Raw genomic sequence first — 19014 nt, forward strand, 5'->3', positions numbered from 1 at the left:
GCACTGAGAGGGAGATGCTTTTAATCTCATTGTACTTGTATAGTGACAAATAAAGGCATTCTATTCTATTCTATTAGTTATCATATGAGCGTGACAGCGGTAAGGCCTTTAATTGGTCAGCCTGAAGGCTGGTTTTTACTCTAGACTTTAGGCCCTCTCTGTCGTTAGAGGCCCTCTGTCGTTAGAGGCCCTCTCCGTCGTTAGAGACCCTCTGTCGTTAGAGGCCCTCTCCGTCGTTAGAGGCCCTCTCTGTCGTTAGAGGCCCTCTCCGTCGTTAGAGGCCCTCTCCGTCGTTAGAGGCCCTCCGTCGTTAGAGGCCCTCTCCGTCGTTAGAGGCCCTCCGTCGTTAGAGGCCCTCTCCGTCGTTAGAGGCCCTCTCCGTCGTTAGAGGCCCTCTGTCGTTAGAGGCCCTCTCCGTCGTTAGAGGCCCTCCGTCGTTAGAGGCCCTCTCCGTCGTTAGAGGCCCTCCGTCGTTAGAGGCCCTCTCCGTCGTTAGAGGCCCTCTCCGTCGTTAGAGGCCCTCTGTCGTTAGAGGCCCTCTCCGTCGTTAGAGGCCCTCTCCGTCGTTAGAGGCCCTCTCTGTCGTTAGAGGCCCTCTCCGTCGTTAGAGACCCTCTCCGTCGTTAGAGGCCCTGACTTTAGCGTGTAAAAGTGACTTTTACTTTCAAGTTTTCTTTCATTTTTTATTGATCAAATGTGTCAAATAATTTGGACCCCACCTCCACCCCTCTTTAACGGAACTCAATATAGAAGTTCATGTTCATGTTCATGTTCGGAAGCATGGAATGCAAGGAAGCATGCAACGTTGAAAGATGTTTGAATTACTTGACACTTACGTGGAGAGGCACTTTGTCCAGGGCATGATGTGCATTTCACCATTACACTCGTTCCTTACATTTCTTTGAGGGAAAAGTAATCCAATCCACTTCTATTTAAAAAGGGCTTTTTTTGGATTATTTGCGCTCACCATTCCTGTTTCTCGTTGACTCACTTGTGTCGTTGTGTGTCCAACTATGCGTGTTTTCCAGTTTTGCCGAACTCTGATTGGCTTACCGTGACATGTTACTCTACCTCAGCCAATCGTCATCATTAATGCGATCGTCTAGTGCCCACTGACCAAGGAAGAACATTAAAGAGAGAGATAGAGATCTAGTTGGTCTGATGAAAAAACTTCTTCAATTATAGTAACATGCTGCGTTTTTTGGAAGTAATGGTAACAGCGTTGTAATGATGGGAAGAGTAATCAATTAGATTGCTCACCGATCAACCCCCCCCCCCGAACCACACAGGTCCCCAAAATTGATGATAAAAAAGAGACTGGTGCCAAAAAGCGCGCAGTTTGCATGTCTGTATATATGAAGTCAGCCCATACTTAATACATACAATGTCTGTATATATTAAGTCAGCCCATACTTAATATATACAATGTCTGTATGTATTAAGTCAGCCCATACTTAATGTCTGTCCTACAATTAAGGCAAGGATATAACATAAGATGATACTTATCTTACTTTATCCAACGGGAAATTAAATAATATAAATTTGTGTCTAGACAACATGTAAGGCCTCTATCTATAACAACAACTAACCCACTAACGCCTAAACGACTACTAACACATTCAGTGTTTGAGTTCTGTCTGTATTATTAAGACTACATTTAGCAAATATATTCTACACAAAATATATAAAAATAGAGAGTAAATGTTCTCTGGGTGGAGCCCGTGAGGACACTTGTTTGTGTGAACATGTGAAACACACGTGCTGCTACGCCCTGACGCCCAGCCTTATGGCTGTAACACACGTGCTGCTACGCCCTGACGCCCAGCCTTATGGCTGTAACACACGTGCTGCTACGCCCTGACGCCCAGCCTTATGGCTGTAACACACGTGCTGCTACGCCCTGACGCCCAGCCTTATGGCTGTAACACACGTGCTGCTACGCCCTGACGCCCAGCCTTATGGCTGTAACACACGTGCTGCTACACCCTGACGCCCAGCCTTATGGCTGTAACACACGTGCTGCTACGCCCTGACGCCCAGCCTTATGGCTGTAACACACGTGCTGCTACACCCTGACGCCCAGCCTTATGGCTGTAACACACGTGCTGCTACGCCCTGACGCCCAGCCTTATGGCTGTAACACACGTGCTGCTACGCCCTGACGCCCAGCCTTATGGCTGTAACACACGTGCTGCTACGCCCTGACGCCCAGCCTTATGGCTGTAACACACGTGCTGCTACGCCCTGACGCCCAGCCTTATGGCTGTAACACACGTGCTGCTACGCCCTGACGCCCAGCCTTATGGCTGTAACACACGTGCTGCTACGCCCTGACGCCCAGCCTTATGGCTGTAACACACGTGCTGCTACGCCCTGACGCCCAGCCTTATGGCTGTAACACACGTGCTGCTACGCCCTGACGCCCAGCCTTATGGCTGTAACACACGTGCTGCTACGCCCTGACGCCCAGCCTTATGGCTGTAACACACGTGCTGCTACGCCCTGACGCCCAGCCTTATGGCTGTAACACACGTGCTGCTACGCCCTGACGCCCAGCCTTATGGCTGTAACACACGTGCTGCTACGCCCTGACGCCCAGCCTTATGGCTGTAACACACGTGCTGCTACGCCCTGACGCCCAGCCTTATGGCTGTAACACACGTGCTGCTACGCCCTGACGCCCAGCCTTATGGCTGTAACACACGTGCTGCTACGCCCTGACGCCCAGCCTTATGGCTGTAACACACGTGCTGCTACGCCCTGACGCCCAGCCTTATGGCTGTAACACACGTGCTGCTACGCCCTGACGCCCAGCCTTATGGCTGTAACACACGTGCTGCTACGCCCTGACGCCCAGCCTTATGGCTGTAACACACGTGCTGCTACGCCCTGACGCCCAGCCTTATGGCTGTAACACACGTGCTGCTACGCCCTGACGCCCAGCCTTATGGCTGTAACACACGTGCTGCTACGCCCTGACGCCCAGCCTTATGGCTGTAACACACGTGCTGCTATGCCCTGACGCCCAGCCTTATGGCTGTAACACACGTGCTGCTACGCCCTGACGCCCAGCCTTATGGCTGTAACACACGTGCTGCTACGCCCTGACGCCCAGCCTTATGGCTGTAACACACGTGCTGCTACGCCCTGACGCCCAGCCTTATGGCTGTAACACACGTGCTGCTACGCCCTGACGCCCAGCCTTATGGCTGTAACACACGTGCTGCTACGCCCTGACGCCCAGCCTTATGGCTGTAACACACGTGCTGCTACGCCCTGACGCCCAGCCTTATGGCTGTAACACACGTGCTGCTACGCCCTGACGCCCAGCCTTATGGCTGTAACACACACCGCCAGCGCAGCTCCAAAAAGAACGCTCCCATTATTTCCGACGTACTAGCCCACACCGCCGCCCCGCTAAGCTTCACGCCACTGTTCTATTCCCTAGCGTCGCTGCGTGTGAAAAAGCGCTTTTTTAAAGCTATTTTGTACATCCGGGCTTGATACAAGGTCCTGTACATGTGGAGGTTGTTGATACAGTAGATGAATAATTCCACAATGCAAAATGAATGAGCAATGACAGTAAATAAAGTGACTAAACCGCAAACAAAGTGTCGGACAGGACATAAGTAACTATGAATGAATGTGACGGTCATTGTACGCACAAACAGAGGATCACGGGCATCAGGGCCGTATATGTGGTCATAACACAACTGGTATAACGTAGGGGCGGCGTTTGACGTGCGTAAACTGCGCACCGCTACGCTTCGCCGGCGGTGTGTGGCCGGCTTTAGTCCCATCCATCGACCATTTCCCCCGGCTATTACCCTCTTCAATCTGCAATGCGTTCCCAACTGCATGCTTGTTGATATCCATGAAGATTCAGGCAAGTTGGCATTCTTCTAATGGAAAAATGCAATGCAATCAGAGTGCTTCCCGTCAAGACAGCTGATGTCTTCCAGGGCAAAGAAATAATACAAAAAGATTTCTATTGATAATTGCTTTTTCTCCCTCTCTGACATGCTCCTACAAAAGCTGTCAGGGATATGAGGTGTCTCTGGGTGTCTGAAGCCTTAGCCCATTACAACGTGGCGAACCGAAAGGACTCCATGGCATCAGTACCAGCTGCATTGGACCGGTGCAGTAAGTTTCCTGAAAAGTTAGTAAATAATGTTAAAGGTGACATATTATACCATCAGAGGGGTAGTCCATCAACCAGGCTAAGCGCAAAGCCGGGCTTATTTCGCTTAGCTGGGCTTCTTTCAGCTAGAGTTGCGTTCCATGAACGTGACTTAAAGACCGGGTAAACCAAGAATAATTATGGGTTTTGAGTTTATAATACCACAGGAAAATATATTATTAACCACCCTGCCAAATTTGAAGGACTAAAAAAATCGCGAAGTATATAAAATTATGCTTCAAAGTTGATGAAAAATGAGCAGTAACCCCAGGCTCAGGACGGTGGGGGCGTGTGCGCTGCAGGCCAGGAAACCACGCCCATCACCGGAGAGGTCCAGCCCCTCCCAATCTCAAAGCTGAAAATGGACAGCAGGGGGCGGGTTTATGTGAGTATGACCGCTTTACGTAACGCGGTCCTCGATGTAGACCCGCCCATTTTAAACCTGCACACAGAACATTCTCTGAGGCCTAGCTCCTCAAGGAAATGATGAATGGGAAAAATATTTTTTACATGTTTTGAGGGACACATTTAAGGCCTAATTAATATGATAAGAAGAAAAATACTGAATTTGGTTTACCCGGTCTTTAAGGGAATCTCTGCTAAGTAACCATGGCAATTTATCAGACCAAACTAACCTGGTCGGGAGCAGGTTAACTGTCAGGCTAACTTGAGCGGTGTTTCAGAGAAATCCACCTGTCAGCAACAAGTGTACCATCAGAAGGTTCCGCCAAGCCTAGTCCTCACAATTCTGTCATAAATGTACATATATGAAGTACAAACAGAGTATATCTTTACTAAATATCTAAGATTAAATGATGCAAATGAAATAATTCAATGAATTGCTATATATTAGGCCTATTACTGCGGCTATTTTTTCAACACATTTTTACACAAATCTATGTAGCCTATTATCGCATAGTCAGGAATCAGCAGTTAGGTGAATGGTCTAGCACTTGCCCTGTGATACGAGCGACCCAAGTTCGCGTCCAGAGTATTTCATAGTATTCTTGGCGTTGGCTTCATTTTGTAATTCCCTTTATTAATTTTATTAATATTCTTAATCCTAATTAAGAATACTCAAAGAAATGGAAAATAAATGGCATGAAAAGTTATTTGATGATTTTATATATTTATTTTATTTTATTATTTTATATATTTGATTTGATTTGAATGTACGTTGTATTTATTCATATTACTTAATTGTGTAGCATCTGCAGTAGCTAGCTATCACTGCTGTATACGGAGAATGGGGTCAGCCTGGTGATTGTTAGTACTTGCACTTGGTTCTATGAACACTGTAACGACAGCGATATATTGTTTCACTTCTTATGACAAATGTACTTATTGTAAGTCGCTTTGGATAGAAGCGTCTGATATATGCCCTAAATGTAAATGTAAATATGAGCAACGATGCTAATAACCAAGGCATCATTGGGGCCTTGTAAAGGGGCAATAGCACAAGAACAGTCATTCCCTCTTTATTACTCTGAATTAGTATCGTCTATTATTACAACGGAATATAACGCAAAACTACAAGTGGTAACATTACCTGTATTAACTGTAGCCCTGTGCTATATTTTAAGTTAAAAGGTGTTAAATGTTTAAAATGTTTTTTGAATGCATTATGCAGAATGTTTTATTTTCCTATGGCCTGTCTTTTATTTTCATTTGAATATGTACGTTGTTGGTTGATATCTTAGTATGACCTTTGAACCGGAGGGTTGACCTTTGAACCGGAGGGTTCAAAGGTCGGAAGAAGGAAGAAGGGGTGTGAAGGAAGAGCGTGGACGGCTAGTCCACGCTTCCACCTGCACACCCACACAACTCTCCTCCCAGTGAGGTAAAAGGTTCCCCGTTGTGTCGTCTGCTCATGTGAGTGAAGAGGCCGTTCTGTTCTTGGTCTCCACGTACTCAAGTGACGACACAGGCCTGCAACGCGGGGATAAATCTAGTTTGTGCCGGCATAGGACTCTGTTTGCTTTATACATTATTTTTCATTTTCATTTTGCATTTTTGCGTTTTTAGTTCATTGTAGCCTACACTCAGATGTATACTCATTAGGCATGGTGAACGACGAGAACTGATTCCCAAAAAGAAGAGAACTGATTCCTTTTTTTTTTTACATAAAACAAAAATATGGTCACGTAAATAAAAGATACAAATGAACAGAGCTTCGTCTCCCCTCGACTTCATATTGATTGAGTCTAAAACGTTCTCATATTGATTGAGTCTAAAACGTTCTCAAACCACACGTGTGATGCTCGAGCAGAAATTAGCTGTTTTCCCGAGCACCGTCACCGTCTGAGACCTTCTGGTGGTTTTAAAGGCTCCGTTTGCGGGCGTACCTCATATTTAAAAGCAAAGCGGTGAGGCCAGACACCTGAGATGCCCTGCCAAATGACGTAACTGACCATATGACTTAACAAACTGAACGAACTGAACGAACAAATCAAACGAATTGTGATAGTGAATGGAACTGAAAGAACTGATTCCCGGAAAAGAATCATTTTGCCCACGCCTAGTACTCATTCTTGCATGCAAGTGGCTTGAATTAAAAAAACAAAAACATTCAGAGTATGCAAATAATTCTAAAGAGGTCTACTCTCCATGCGTAGCCCCGCCTTCTCCAGTGAACCAAGAAAGCCGGCTCCTCGTCGAAGGCGGATTATACCCCCTGGTTCACACAGTGAATATACCCCCTGGTTTACACAGGCAACACAGTGAATATACCCCCTGGTTCACACAGTGAATATACCCCCTGGTTCACACAGTGAATATACCCCCTGGTTTACACAGTGAATATACCCCCTGGGTTTACACAGTGAATATACCCCCTGGGTTTACACAGTGAATATACCCCCTGGGTTTACACAGTGAATATACCCCCTGGTTTACAGTCAACACAGTGAATATACCCCCTGGTTCACACAGTGAATATACCCCCTGGTTTACAGGCAACACAGTGAATATACCCCCTGGTTCACACAGTGAATATACCCCCTGGGTTTACAGGCAACACAGTGAATATACCCCCTGGTTTTACAGTCAACACAGTGAATATACCCCCTGGTTTTACAGTCAACACAGTGAATATACCCCCTGGTTCACACAGGCAACACAGTGAATATACCCCCTGGTTTACACAGTGAATATACTCCCTGGTTTTACAGTCAACAGTGAATATACCCCCTGGTTTTACAGTCAACACAGTGAATATACCCCCTGGTTTACACAGGCAACACAGTGAATATACCCCCTGGTTTACAGGCAACACAGTGAATATACCCCCTGGTTTACACAGGCAACACAGTGAATATACCCCCTGGGTTTACAGGCAACACAGTGAATATACCCCCTGGGTTTAGACAGTGAATATACCCCCTGGTTTACACAGGCAACACAGTGAATATACCCCCTGGTTTACAGTCAACACAGTGAATATACCCCCTGGGTTTACAGTCAACACAGTGAATATACCCCCTGGGTTTACAGTCAACACAGTGAATATACCCCCTGGGTTTACAGGCAACACAGTGAATATACCCCCTGGTTTACACAGTCAACACAGTGAATACACCCCCTGGTTTTACAGTCAACACAGTGAATATACCCCCTGGTTTACACAGTGAATATACCCCCTGGGTTTACAGGCAACACAGTGAATATACCCCCTGGTTTACACAGTCAACACAGTGAATACACCCCCTGGTTTTACAGTCAACACAGTGAATATACCCCCTGGTTTACACAGTGAATATACCCCCTGGGTTTACAGGCAACACAGTGAGATTGCAGGGTCTGCCAAGCCGTGACTGCCTGGCTTGGCAGTGCGCTTGTTGTGTATTTGTCAACGCGTGTAGCGTAGTTTCCAGCAGTGGGTTGGTGATACATGGCCACGCCTTCAGGCCTTTCTCCCACCACTGTGTTGGTCATCCTGTGTGTGTGTGTGCCTTCAGACACACTTGCCTGCATGCGTATCTATGCCGACCGTCCTGTCCTCTGGCGGGTGAGATTGGCGTTAGAGTTACGGTTAGGTCAGGGGAAGCGGATGATAATTCATTCAAATCGATAAAGTAATCTTTAAAAGAGTAATGACCGGGAGTGTATCTATCAAGAGCAACCAGAAACATCTGTACGTTTGTGTGTGTGTAAAGGGAGGGTTTGCACGTAGTGTGTGTGTGTGTGTGTGTGTGTGTGTGTGTGTGTGTGTGTGTGTGTGTGTGTGTGTGTGTGTGTGTATTTACATGCTGTCCACGTCTCTGTTCTGGCCCCCTCACACACCACCATGTCAGTATTAGCAGCAGCAGCAGCATTCTCTCTCTCTCTCTCTCTCTCTCTCTCTCTCTCTCTCTCTCTCTCTCTCTCTCTCTCTCTCTCTCTCTCTCTCTCTCTCTCTCTCTCTCTCTCTCTCTCTCTCTCTCTCTCTCTCTCTCTCTCTCTCTCTCTCTCTCTCTCTCTCTCTCTCTCTCTCTCTCTCTCTCTCTCTCTCTCTCTCTCTCTCTCTCTCTCTCTCTCTCTCTCTCTCTCTCTCTCTGGTGAGAGAGAGGCCGGGAGGCCTTTGGACTTCACAGTAGCTTTTGACTCATTTTCTTGAAGAAAATACAGAACAATCGGTCAAAACATATAAAATAGAGCAAATTACGATTTAGGATGGCAGACATGGTAAAAAAGAGTGTGCATTTGACATGCTTAATCTAATTTATTAAAAACAAAATGATGTTTAATATGCGGCTGAAGGTCGGCTCTCTGTCTAGTTTAATGTAAGCCGGTAACAACGCAGTTCAACCCCGCAGCAGATGAATTGTTACCGGTTTATTGTTGCACAGCTCTCAATATGTGTTGTTTATTATATCATTGTTTTAATTGCTTGCCACCACATGGTTGAACAATGGGATTCGGTAAAAATTGTTTCAACACAAAAAAAAAAGTCAACGGCAAAAGACACACTGCAGATTTGAGAGAAACAACTACAGTTTGTGCTGAAATTGAAATAAAGCATCATTACTGTTAATTATATCATTGTTTTATATTTTAAAAGGAAGACATGACCATCATTTAAGTTGAAATTATTTGACTATGCATTTATTCAATCAATTTAATTATAATTTTTGTATTATTTTTTCTTGTTGCTGAAAAGCAAGCGCAGCAGTGTTATGTAGACTAAAAGTACACGTCCCAACTCGTTAGCACTAGGCTCCCTGCTCTCACTAATTAGACATGTGATCTGACGTAATCTTCTGAGTGCACCAGCGCTGCCTCCTCCGCTGGAGGGCTGCAATGTTTTGACAAATACTTACATGTTATTTTCCAGAGGCTTCTGTTAGCCAATGCTTTATGCCTTGATATAAATTATAATATTATAATGTTTTCAACCATTGCTAATCTCAGGGAAAACCATACTTTTAAAATGGGAACGTCCCGTGCAATTTTGTTGAGTTTTAACGGCGCAATTTCCCTTTAAACACTAGCATTCGGAAATACCAGTAACAGTGAGGACAGAAGTCGGAGAACTAGATAGCTATCCACTAGCTATCCACAGTTTGCCGTGACTTCTGTGGCTGAAGCTTTCCATGTAAAGCTTAAATGTACCTAGACAGGTAAGAGCTAGGACTACTGACTACTACTAGACAGGTAAGAGCTAGGACTACTGACTACTACTAGACAGGTAAGCGCTAGGACTACTGACTACTGCTAGACAGGTAAGAGCTAGGACTACTGACTACTAGACAGGTAAGAGCTAGGACTACTGACTACTGCTAGACAGGTAAGAGCTAGGACTACTAAATTAATAAATTAAAATCATCAGTATGAAAATTGAAGTCACCAGTTATAACTAGACAGTCAAAGTCTGTGGAGATGCTAGACAATAATTCTGTAAAGTCATCGAAGAAATTTGCAGCGTATGTGGGTGGCCTGTAAATAATTAATAGGAGAACTCTGGGGGAACATTTCAATACAACACAAAGGTATTCGAATGATGGAAAATCACCAAATAGCATCTGTTTCCCCTGAAATACATTTTTAAATATAGCAGCAACCCCTCAACCTCTTTTTCCAGATCTACATACATCAAAAAAGTTATAGTTGGGAGGAGCTGTCTCTATCAGAACGGTTGCACTGTTATTTTGTTCTAGCCATGTTTCAGTTAAAAACATAAAATCCAGTTGAGAAGTGGTAATAAAATCATTAACTAAAAAAGATTTGTTATTAAGAGACCTAACATTAAGTAGACCCATCCTGATGGTGTTGATAGGCTTTAAGGTTGATTTGGGTTTGGAGGAAATAGGTATGAGATTTGAGAGGTTAGCAGTGCGTCTAAGTTTCCCTTTGTTTACTCTCTTAGTGATTACAGCAGGAATGCAAAAGTTGCCATGTTTTGATGTAGGCAACCTTGGGTTCAACAGATGATGCAAAACTTCCTTTGTGCTGTGTCTACGGCTGAACCCTTTTTTGTCTCAGTAATAATCAGGACTACTATCAGTACAGGGAGGGGGGGGCTGGGGCGCCCTCCGCTTTGGTGTTATCAGACTGTGGTCATGACGTGGGGATGGTATCATTGACGCAGATGCAATTTTGATGCCAACATTTCTCAGTTTCTTAAATTCATCTGGAAAATCATAAAGGGAGGAGACAGTGGAACTGGAGTTGTCGTTGTGGCTATGGGAGAGATGAGGCTGGTGGTCATCATCAGCGGGAGACAGCTGGAGGTCAGAGGCAAAGGGGGGAGGCATGGTGTCGATGGTGTCGGGCAGGCTGTTGTCTCTCTTCAAGGTCTGTGGTCTGTCTGCTATCTGTGTGTCATAGTGGTGACACATAGTGGGGCAGTAGATGTGTGGAGGAGGCTGTAGTCTCGCTTCTTCTCATGGTGGGAGAGTGAGAAGAGAAGATTGTCCCTTAACAGTTTTGAGCCTAACCTGTTTGGGTGTAGGCCATCTGCTCTGAAAAGATATTTGCGCCCCCAGAACAAGTTGAAATTGTCAATAAAGCCCCTTCCTCTTTCAAGCCATGTATTCAGTGCAAGTAGACGACTGAATCTGTTTATTCCCCTGTCAACGGCTGGTATGGGTCCACTGATGAATGACCTAACGTGTAATTTGTCCAGTGTGTCCAATAGTTCAGTGAAATCCCTCTTCAGAAGTTCTGACTGTTCTCTTTGAATATCATTAAGTCCTGCATGCACAATAACCTGTGAGATTTTGGGGTTTTCCAATATAATTGTGGTTAGTTTCTGGTTGACATCACTAACCGTCACATCTGGGAAGTAGCATGTTTTGATCTTCTTACCGGTTATATCCTTTATGGTTGAGTCTCCTACAATCAGAGTGTCTGGTTCATCTGCTTTCTGTGAGATGGGCCCTTGTTGGCTTGAGGTGGCGGTGGCAGACGCATGCACAGCTCGACTCCGTGGCAACTGGTTCTTGTTCCGTCTCTGTCCCCACCGTCCGTCCGGACGCATCCTGGGGCTCAGGGGTGCACGGGTGGCAGATGCATGCGCAGCTGGCCTCTCTGGCAACAGGGTCATGGTCGGTCTTTGTCCACACCATCCGTCTGGACGCATCTCGGGGCTTAGGGGTGCATGGGTGGCAGGCGCGATCGTGGACTCCTGGAGTGGCAGGAACCGGTTCTTCAGCGGCATGGTAAACTTCAGCGATTGGCTAATCCGGCTGATTTTAGCTTTGGGAAGCTTAGCATTTGGCGTTGAGTGAACTTGTTGATTCACTTTGGAATGTTGTTTGGGCTTAGCGCCGACTCTGTGCCAATGAGAGGCAGTTGGAATTGTCTCTCTCTTGTCCAGCTTCGGGAAGGATACAGTGTAGCTTTGATCATCCTGTTGTGGATTTGTCTGAGCTAGCTCAGCAAACTCACCCATCGGCACTGTATCCTGGAGAAGTCCTTTGCATTTTTCTAATGCTGCTAGCCTCGTTTCAAATAAAGCCACTGTCTGTTGCAGTTTGGTGCAGTCTGTGCATTTCCCAGTCTCTGTGCCTGAGACATCCGAGTACAGAGGCATGTTGGCGATAGGAAAGTCCAAGGCTTTTGCTACGGTCTGATCCGGTAGTCAAAGTGCCAAAAAGTATTGTTGAATTGAGCAATTGAGGTTGACAGAAACAAACTATATATTCTTAAGTATTATGATCATGAAATAAAATAAAATAAAGTAGACCTGAACGATTAAGTAGTTTTTGCCACTGTCTAGCGGAGCTTCGGGAAACACGACCTCTCTCTCTGCTGTCTCTTATCTCAATCTAGGACTACTGACTACTGCTAGACAGGTAAGAGCTAGGACTACTGACTACTACTAGACAGGTAAGAGCTAGGACTACTGACTACTACTAGACAGGTAAGAGCTAGGACTACTGAATACTACTAGACCTGTAAGAGCTAGGACTACTGACTACTAGACAGGTAAGAGCTAGGACTGCTGACTACTACTACATACGACCTCTCGGTCGTATGTAGACTCCTCCGGCTGCTCTGCCGGTGGAGGAGTCTGCATACGGCCGAGAGGAACAATGGAGCGTCTGAGAAATTATATGGACCCAAAGTGAACTGACAACTGTCCGCTGAAACATCGCTTTCTCCTCCATGTCGCGTTTCAATCTGGACTTCAGAGAGTCAAAGCCAAAGTTAATTTCCCCCAATTCCTTTTGCCCATGGGCGAGATAAACCCGACTAGGAGTCTTTACTTGTTGTGGAAGTACCAGAGAGTCGGAGAACCCGACGCAGTCTGTAAGATTCATAATATCAGAGAATACTCCCGTCAGTTCAGCCGCGGCGCAATGAATGAATAAAGATCGTAGTTATTTTACAACCTTGTTGATGAGCAACATTTAGAAAAACATGTACTTTTAATTCAGCCTTAGGTGTGTTATGATATTTTAGTCCAGGAAAGGCCGCCGAGACAGGATCGCTTTTAACTCACTTTATTTGGTTAAGGTTATTGGTCTATTGTCTATCGTCTATGAAACAAAAGGAGAGGGATCGTATATAACACACGTGGAGCGTCTCTAAGCTTTACATCTAATCGATACGCCGCCCAAGAGATTCTCCTTCTAAAATGGCGGAGTCCGAGTTAAATAGGCAGGTAGAGGTGGGCGTGTTCTGTGGCTTTAAAAGCCCGCCCCCTTCATCTATGTATGATCAGCTGCTGCCTGGTTGTGGCTATACACAAGTCTTACAGCTTATGTTATTTTAGTTTAGTTTACTCAGTACTGTGGCTATGGGAGAATATTATGGCTGAAATATGTTACAGCCCCGGATGGGAGGAATCCCCCTTTGTGAACCGTTGGATAGGCTGGTGCTGGTTGTGCTGCTAGGATCCGTAGAGTATTGAGGAGAGGTTCTTTCTAGTTTTTCTAAGTCCAAAAGTCTGTTGTTCACAAAGGGTCTGGGGGAGTCCTACATGGAGTCCCCGTGGTGTAGATCTCTCGTTGTTCCTGCATTATCCAGCTCCTTTTATTTAGAAGGTTTAGTTACCTCCCCTTTTGTTATCTATGCAGCTGGCCCGTAACTCTCTCTCCACATACAGATGTATGAGAAGAAAAGAGTGGCTAGATAAAGATGAATAAAACCAAGGAGACTTCGTCTGAGTCTCCACTGATTGTCATGAACGCGCTGGGGTGTTGTCTCTAATCCCACAACGGTATAATGATGATGTCACAACAGTGGGCATGTGTAAAGAAAGGCCTCAGTGCAGTGCCAGCAGCTCTATCATCTCTCCTTCACAGTAGTAGTAGTAGTGCAGTGAGTCTAACGCAGTGAGTCTGATGAGCCAGCATTGTCTGGTCAGTTGGGTTAACACTCACTGGACCAACACGGGTCAAACCAACTCAACTAAAAGCCAAAACCAACCTTAACTAATGCAGTATAGAAAAACAATAAAGCCATTTTATATTGTAATTCCACCTCGATTATGCTTCCTTTATCCTCATAACACATAATACTAGATCAGTTTGTGTATCATTTGCAGTATCACTAGTTGGTTGAGGATTCATCAACAGATTGGTGAAGATAAATTATGTCAGCCATCATCTTCATTCCCAGTAGGATTTGAATGAAAGGACGTCACCTCCTGCTGTGTGGATGGACTCTTTCACCTCAATAGTTAGTGTGTGTTCTGATGAATCAAACAAAACGGACACTTACACTTCTTTAGAGCTGGTTTCAGTCTCCACACTCCACCGTGCTCCACACTGGGGGGAAACAAAGTGAGAGCAGCATGTTGAAACATTCACCTTCATCATCTGCTGTCTCCTCAGTTTCTACACAACATGAGTAAGTAATAAGTTACAGCTGCCTTTTCAAACCACTTCATCTAGCAGCGGCTTGAATACTTGTAGGAGACTTTGTCCCTGAGTGGTGAGCTGTCCTCTCCATACCTGAGAGTGTCCAGTCTCCAGCGTGGATCCTCCAGTCCAGTAGAGAGCAGCGCAGCTCCAGAGTCTCCTGGGTGATTGTAGCTCAGGTCCAGCTCTCTCAGATGGGAGGGGTTGGAGCTGAGAACTGAGGCCAGAGCTTCACAGCATCTCTCTGACAGATGACAGCCATTCATCCTTCACACAAAACAAACGGGTACATGTTAGAAAGTTTTGAACATTGAAATTGGGTTTGTAGTGTTAAAACTCTCTATGTTCATACATTTCACACTTTTGTTCATACGTTTTTTTTTAATATTCTAGTATTATGTATATTATGTTGTATGTATAGTTATACATGTTATTAGTGAACTTACAATGATTTTTTGGAGGTTTTGACCACTGGCATCAGCTTGAGAAGACCCTCCTCTGAAGCAGAGTATTTCTTCAGGTCAAACACATCCAGCTCCTCTTCTGATGTCAGTAGGATGAAGGCCAGAGCTGACAGTTGAGCAGAAGAGAGAGGTTTTGTTTTGTTTTCTGATGCCAGGTACTGTTCGATATCCTCCACTAGAGAACGGTCGTTCAGCTCATTTAGACAGTGGAAGAGATTGATGCTTCTCTCTGGAGAGAGATCTCCATTTATTTTATGTTTAATGGCCGCTGTTTGTTCAGTCACATCGGTCAGTGATGTCCTTCCTGTCTCTCCAAGAAGACCTTGTAGGAGAATCTGATTGCTCTCCAAAGAGAGGCCCAGGAGGAAGCGGAGGAACAAGTCCAGGTGTCCGTTTTCACTCCTTAAGGCCTTGTTCACAGCAATCTGGTAGAGGTAGTAATCTTCAAAGATTACTTGGGATTTTGATAGCAGATTGACACCATTAATGTCAATGAAGATATAAAGGGCAGCCAGAAACTCCTGGATGCTCAGATGCACAAAGCAGAAAACCTTTTCCTGGTACAGCCCACACTCTTTAAAGATCTGGGTGAACACTCTTGAGTACACTGTGGCTGCTCTGATATTGATTTCACACTCTGCCAGGTCTGCCTCATAGAAGATCAGGTTGCCTTTCTCCAGCTGGTTAAAAGCCAGTTTTCCCAGAGAAACAATGATCTCCCTGCTCTCTGAACTCCAGTCTGAATCTGTTTCAGCTCTCCCATGATACTTCCTGCCCCCCTGTAAGAACTGAACCCTCAGCAAGTGGATGTACATCTGAGTCATGGTCTTGGGCATCTCTTCAATCTGGGATTTTTTGAAGATGTCCTCCAGAACTGTAGCAGTGATCCAACAGAAGACTGGGATTTGACACATGATGTGGAGGCTTCGTGATTTCTTGACGTGGGAGATGATCGTGCTGACCAGCGTCTCCTCTCTGAATCTCTTCTTAAAGTACTCCTCTTTCTGTGGGTGAGTGAACCCTCTCACCTTTGTCACCATGCCAACACATTCAGCAGGGATCTGATTGGCTGCTGCAGGGCGTGTGGTTATCCAGATGCGAGCGGAGGGAAGCAGGTCGCCCCTGATGAGGTTTGTCAGCAGCACGTCCACTGAGGTCGGTTTTGTGACATCAGTCCAGGACTGGTTGTTCTGGAAGTCCAGAGGAAGTCGACACTCATCCAGACCATCCAAGATTAAGACAACTTGGAACAGGTCGAATCTACAGATTCCTGCATCTTTGGTCTCAATAAAGAAGTGATGAAGAAGTTCCACCAAGCTAAACTCTTTACCTTTCAGTAAATTCAGCTCTCTGAAAGTTAAGAGAAATGTGAAGTGTATGTCGTGGTTGGTTTTGCCTTCAGCCCAGTCCAGAGTGAACTTGTTTGTTAAGACGGTTTTACCGATGCCGGCCACTCCAGTTGTCATTATTGTTCTGATTGGTGGATCGTGTCCAGGTAACAGTTTAAAGATGTCTTCACATCTGATTGGTGTTTCCTCCTTGGCTGGTTTCCTGGAAGCTATTTCAATCAGTCTGACCTCATGTTCCTTGTTGACCTCTCCAGTGCCTCTCTCTGTGATTAAGATCTCTGTGAAGAAGTCAATCAGATCTGTTTGCTGTCCTGCTTCAGCGATTCCTTCCAAAACACACCTGAACTTGATTTTACGTTGGCACAGAGCAAGAGTTTCTAAATGAGTAAACAACAGAGGGGTTAACAGTCTTCATTCTATTCTGTGGTTTCATTACTTGTAGTCTGAGAAGCTTGTAGTTTCTAGGACTATTTTATGAATACAAACCATCTACACTTATTCTGATTCTTTTATTTTCACAGCAATATAATTGGTATAATGACAGTTATAATAAATTCTACTTTAGATGGAACTGGCTATGTAATGCCATCGTTTTTGTGCATCAGTGGAAAGTGACTTGCTATGCTGATATAACAAAGATAGTGCCTTAGTATAGTAGTCCCTTCCACCAAGTTATTCTGCTGTTGATCTGCAGTATAATGTTTAATGTTCTTTAACCTGATAGACACACAATAACCCTACATATCTGGATCAAACCATTTAACCTGATACCCCTACAATAATCCTACATATCTGGATCAAACCATTTAACATGATACCCCCACATATCTGGATCAAATCATTAACCATAACAATAACCCTACATATCTGGAATTTAACCCCCAAGAGGAAAGATATCTCCACATTGAAAAGTTAGTTCTATACTGTGCGTCAACTTATGTATTTCTTCTGTCTTCAAAATAAGAGTCTCTTACCGCCCCACAGTGTGTCGGCCAGTTCCTCCTGGTTCATCTCCATCAGGCAGAGCTTTGTGATGTCTACCACTCCCTCTATGGCGCGCCTCCTCTGCTCCTCCTTCTTACCATCCACCTCCTCCTCCTCCTCCTCCCTCTGACTCTCTGAGCATTGTGGGTCATCTGGGAAGCGATCCCTCCAGAGCTTCTTCAGCTCCTTGTCTAGAAAAGCGTCAGCCCTCTGGAACAGAACAAACATCAAGGAGAACTTTAGTCTGAACTTACTGAGGACATAAGAAGCATCTGTCCTGGATTCACGGCCCGCTGGTCTGGACATTTACACACCTTGATCAGCTCTGTTTGATGCTGCTGAGAACTGGTAACCTTTGACCTCTCCTGGGGTTGTCTGTGGAGAGAACACACACAAACACACCAACACACACGCACACACTACATTACAATTTTCCAAACTTGTAAACATCGGTAGAGTCTGACAACAACCAACTGGTCTGTTTGATCGTCCGTTTGAAACTCCTACCTGTCCTCTCTGGAGGGGCGTCCATCTTTAAATTCAGGAGGATCATCCATAGAGCTGTCACTCTTCATGGAGATACAGCTGGGGGAGTCTGCTCTCTCCTGCTGGACAGGATTTATAGACATTTTATAGAATCTGTATTTTAATTATTTGATCATTTGATCATTTATTGCAGGGCTACTCAACTGCTTCATTATTAGGCCAGATTACTGAAATATAAATATAATTGGGAGGGAGGGGCAGTCAGTTTATACATTTCTACACAGAACTGCGATATTCCTCATGTATTCTGTTCTTCGATAAATCCCTGCACCTCCAAAGATGAATTCAAACTGATTCAATTAATGAGGCAGACACATTGAACAATTTAACATGAAACATGATCAAATATGTTAGTAGTCTTATGATTCATTTCATTCATACTTTTTATATCAACAGTCAAAATAAATGGCCTCAGCCATAAATCAATCCAGCACCAAGTGATCATGTGATCAGACATTGGTACTGTTCGGACAGGCTGTTCTCCTCCACCTTATCATCAGTCTCTACATCTCCAAGGACAGCCAGCATGCGGTCTGTGAAGGGTTTCTGAGTTGGACCAAGAAGCCATGCAACACAGATGTAGATGACCAAGGTGATCTTCAGGGCCAGTATTGGCTGAATCCTCACCTTTTCTTAGAAGGTTGGTCATTTCCATCTTTAAACGTATTCATGGATTGGTCACTCTTCATGGAGACACTGCTGGGTCCAGGGGAGTCTGCACTCTCCTGCTGCTCTGGGCTTCAACACAACACACACACACACACACACACACACACACACACACACACACACACACACAGACAGCTTACTCAGACTAATGATGGAGTCATGCTATATGCTCTGAGATGGACAACAGTCCCAGACAGAGAGATCCTCTTCTTACCTCTTAGCTTGAGTGGTCTTAGAGGTAGGACCCCCCTCCTCTCTCTCCTCATCCATAGCAGACTGGAGACCTGGACACAAACACACACAACTCATTGAACACTTTATTTGCCTTTTGAATTAGATTTTGATTGAAGGACAGATTCCATCTAAATCAACTGGGTGGAGCATTAGCTCATCTATATGGTATGCTCTTATTAGCAGTAATATAACACTGTTTATTTCAGCATTAGGAGTCTCTTTCTCTCCCTCTATTGCTCTGGATGTGGTTTAAACCATATAGGTACTGAGTCCATAGCAGCAGGAACCCCCCTGTGAAAGTG

The 19014-nt window shown here is 45.0% G+C and overlaps 2 protein-coding genes across 2 annotated transcripts; both read right to left on the bottom strand.

The window, feature by feature from the left end:
• Nucleotides 1–6859: 6859 nt before the first annotated feature.
• On the bottom strand, nucleotides 6860–12191 carry LOC311361835 (uncharacterized protein; the record flags this gene model as incomplete). Its single annotated transcript, XM_084481652.1, has 2 exons — nucleotides 6860–6879; nucleotides 11465–12191. 2 exons carry the CDS (start codon nucleotides 12189–12191, stop codon nucleotides 6860–6862), a joined length of 747 nt encoding a protein of 248 aa, XP_084337778.1.
• A 1540-nt stretch (nucleotides 12192–13731) lies between these two features.
• On the bottom strand, nucleotides 13732–16396 carry LOC311361836 (protein NLRC3-like; the record flags this gene model as incomplete). The annotated part of the gene is made up of 4 exons (XM_084481653.1): nucleotides 13732–13809; nucleotides 15215–15548; nucleotides 15699–16078; nucleotides 16331–16396. 4 exons carry the CDS (start codon nucleotides 16394–16396, stop codon nucleotides 13732–13734), a joined length of 858 nt encoding a protein of 285 aa, XP_084337779.1.
• Between the last annotated feature and the right edge of the window lie 2618 nt (nucleotides 16397–19014).

Source organism: Micromesistius poutassou, assembly GCF_964030765.1.
Source record: "Micromesistius poutassou genome assembly, chromosome: 17".
NCBI classification, from domain to species: Eukaryota; Metazoa; Chordata; class Actinopteri; order Gadiformes; family Gadidae; genus Micromesistius; species Micromesistius poutassou.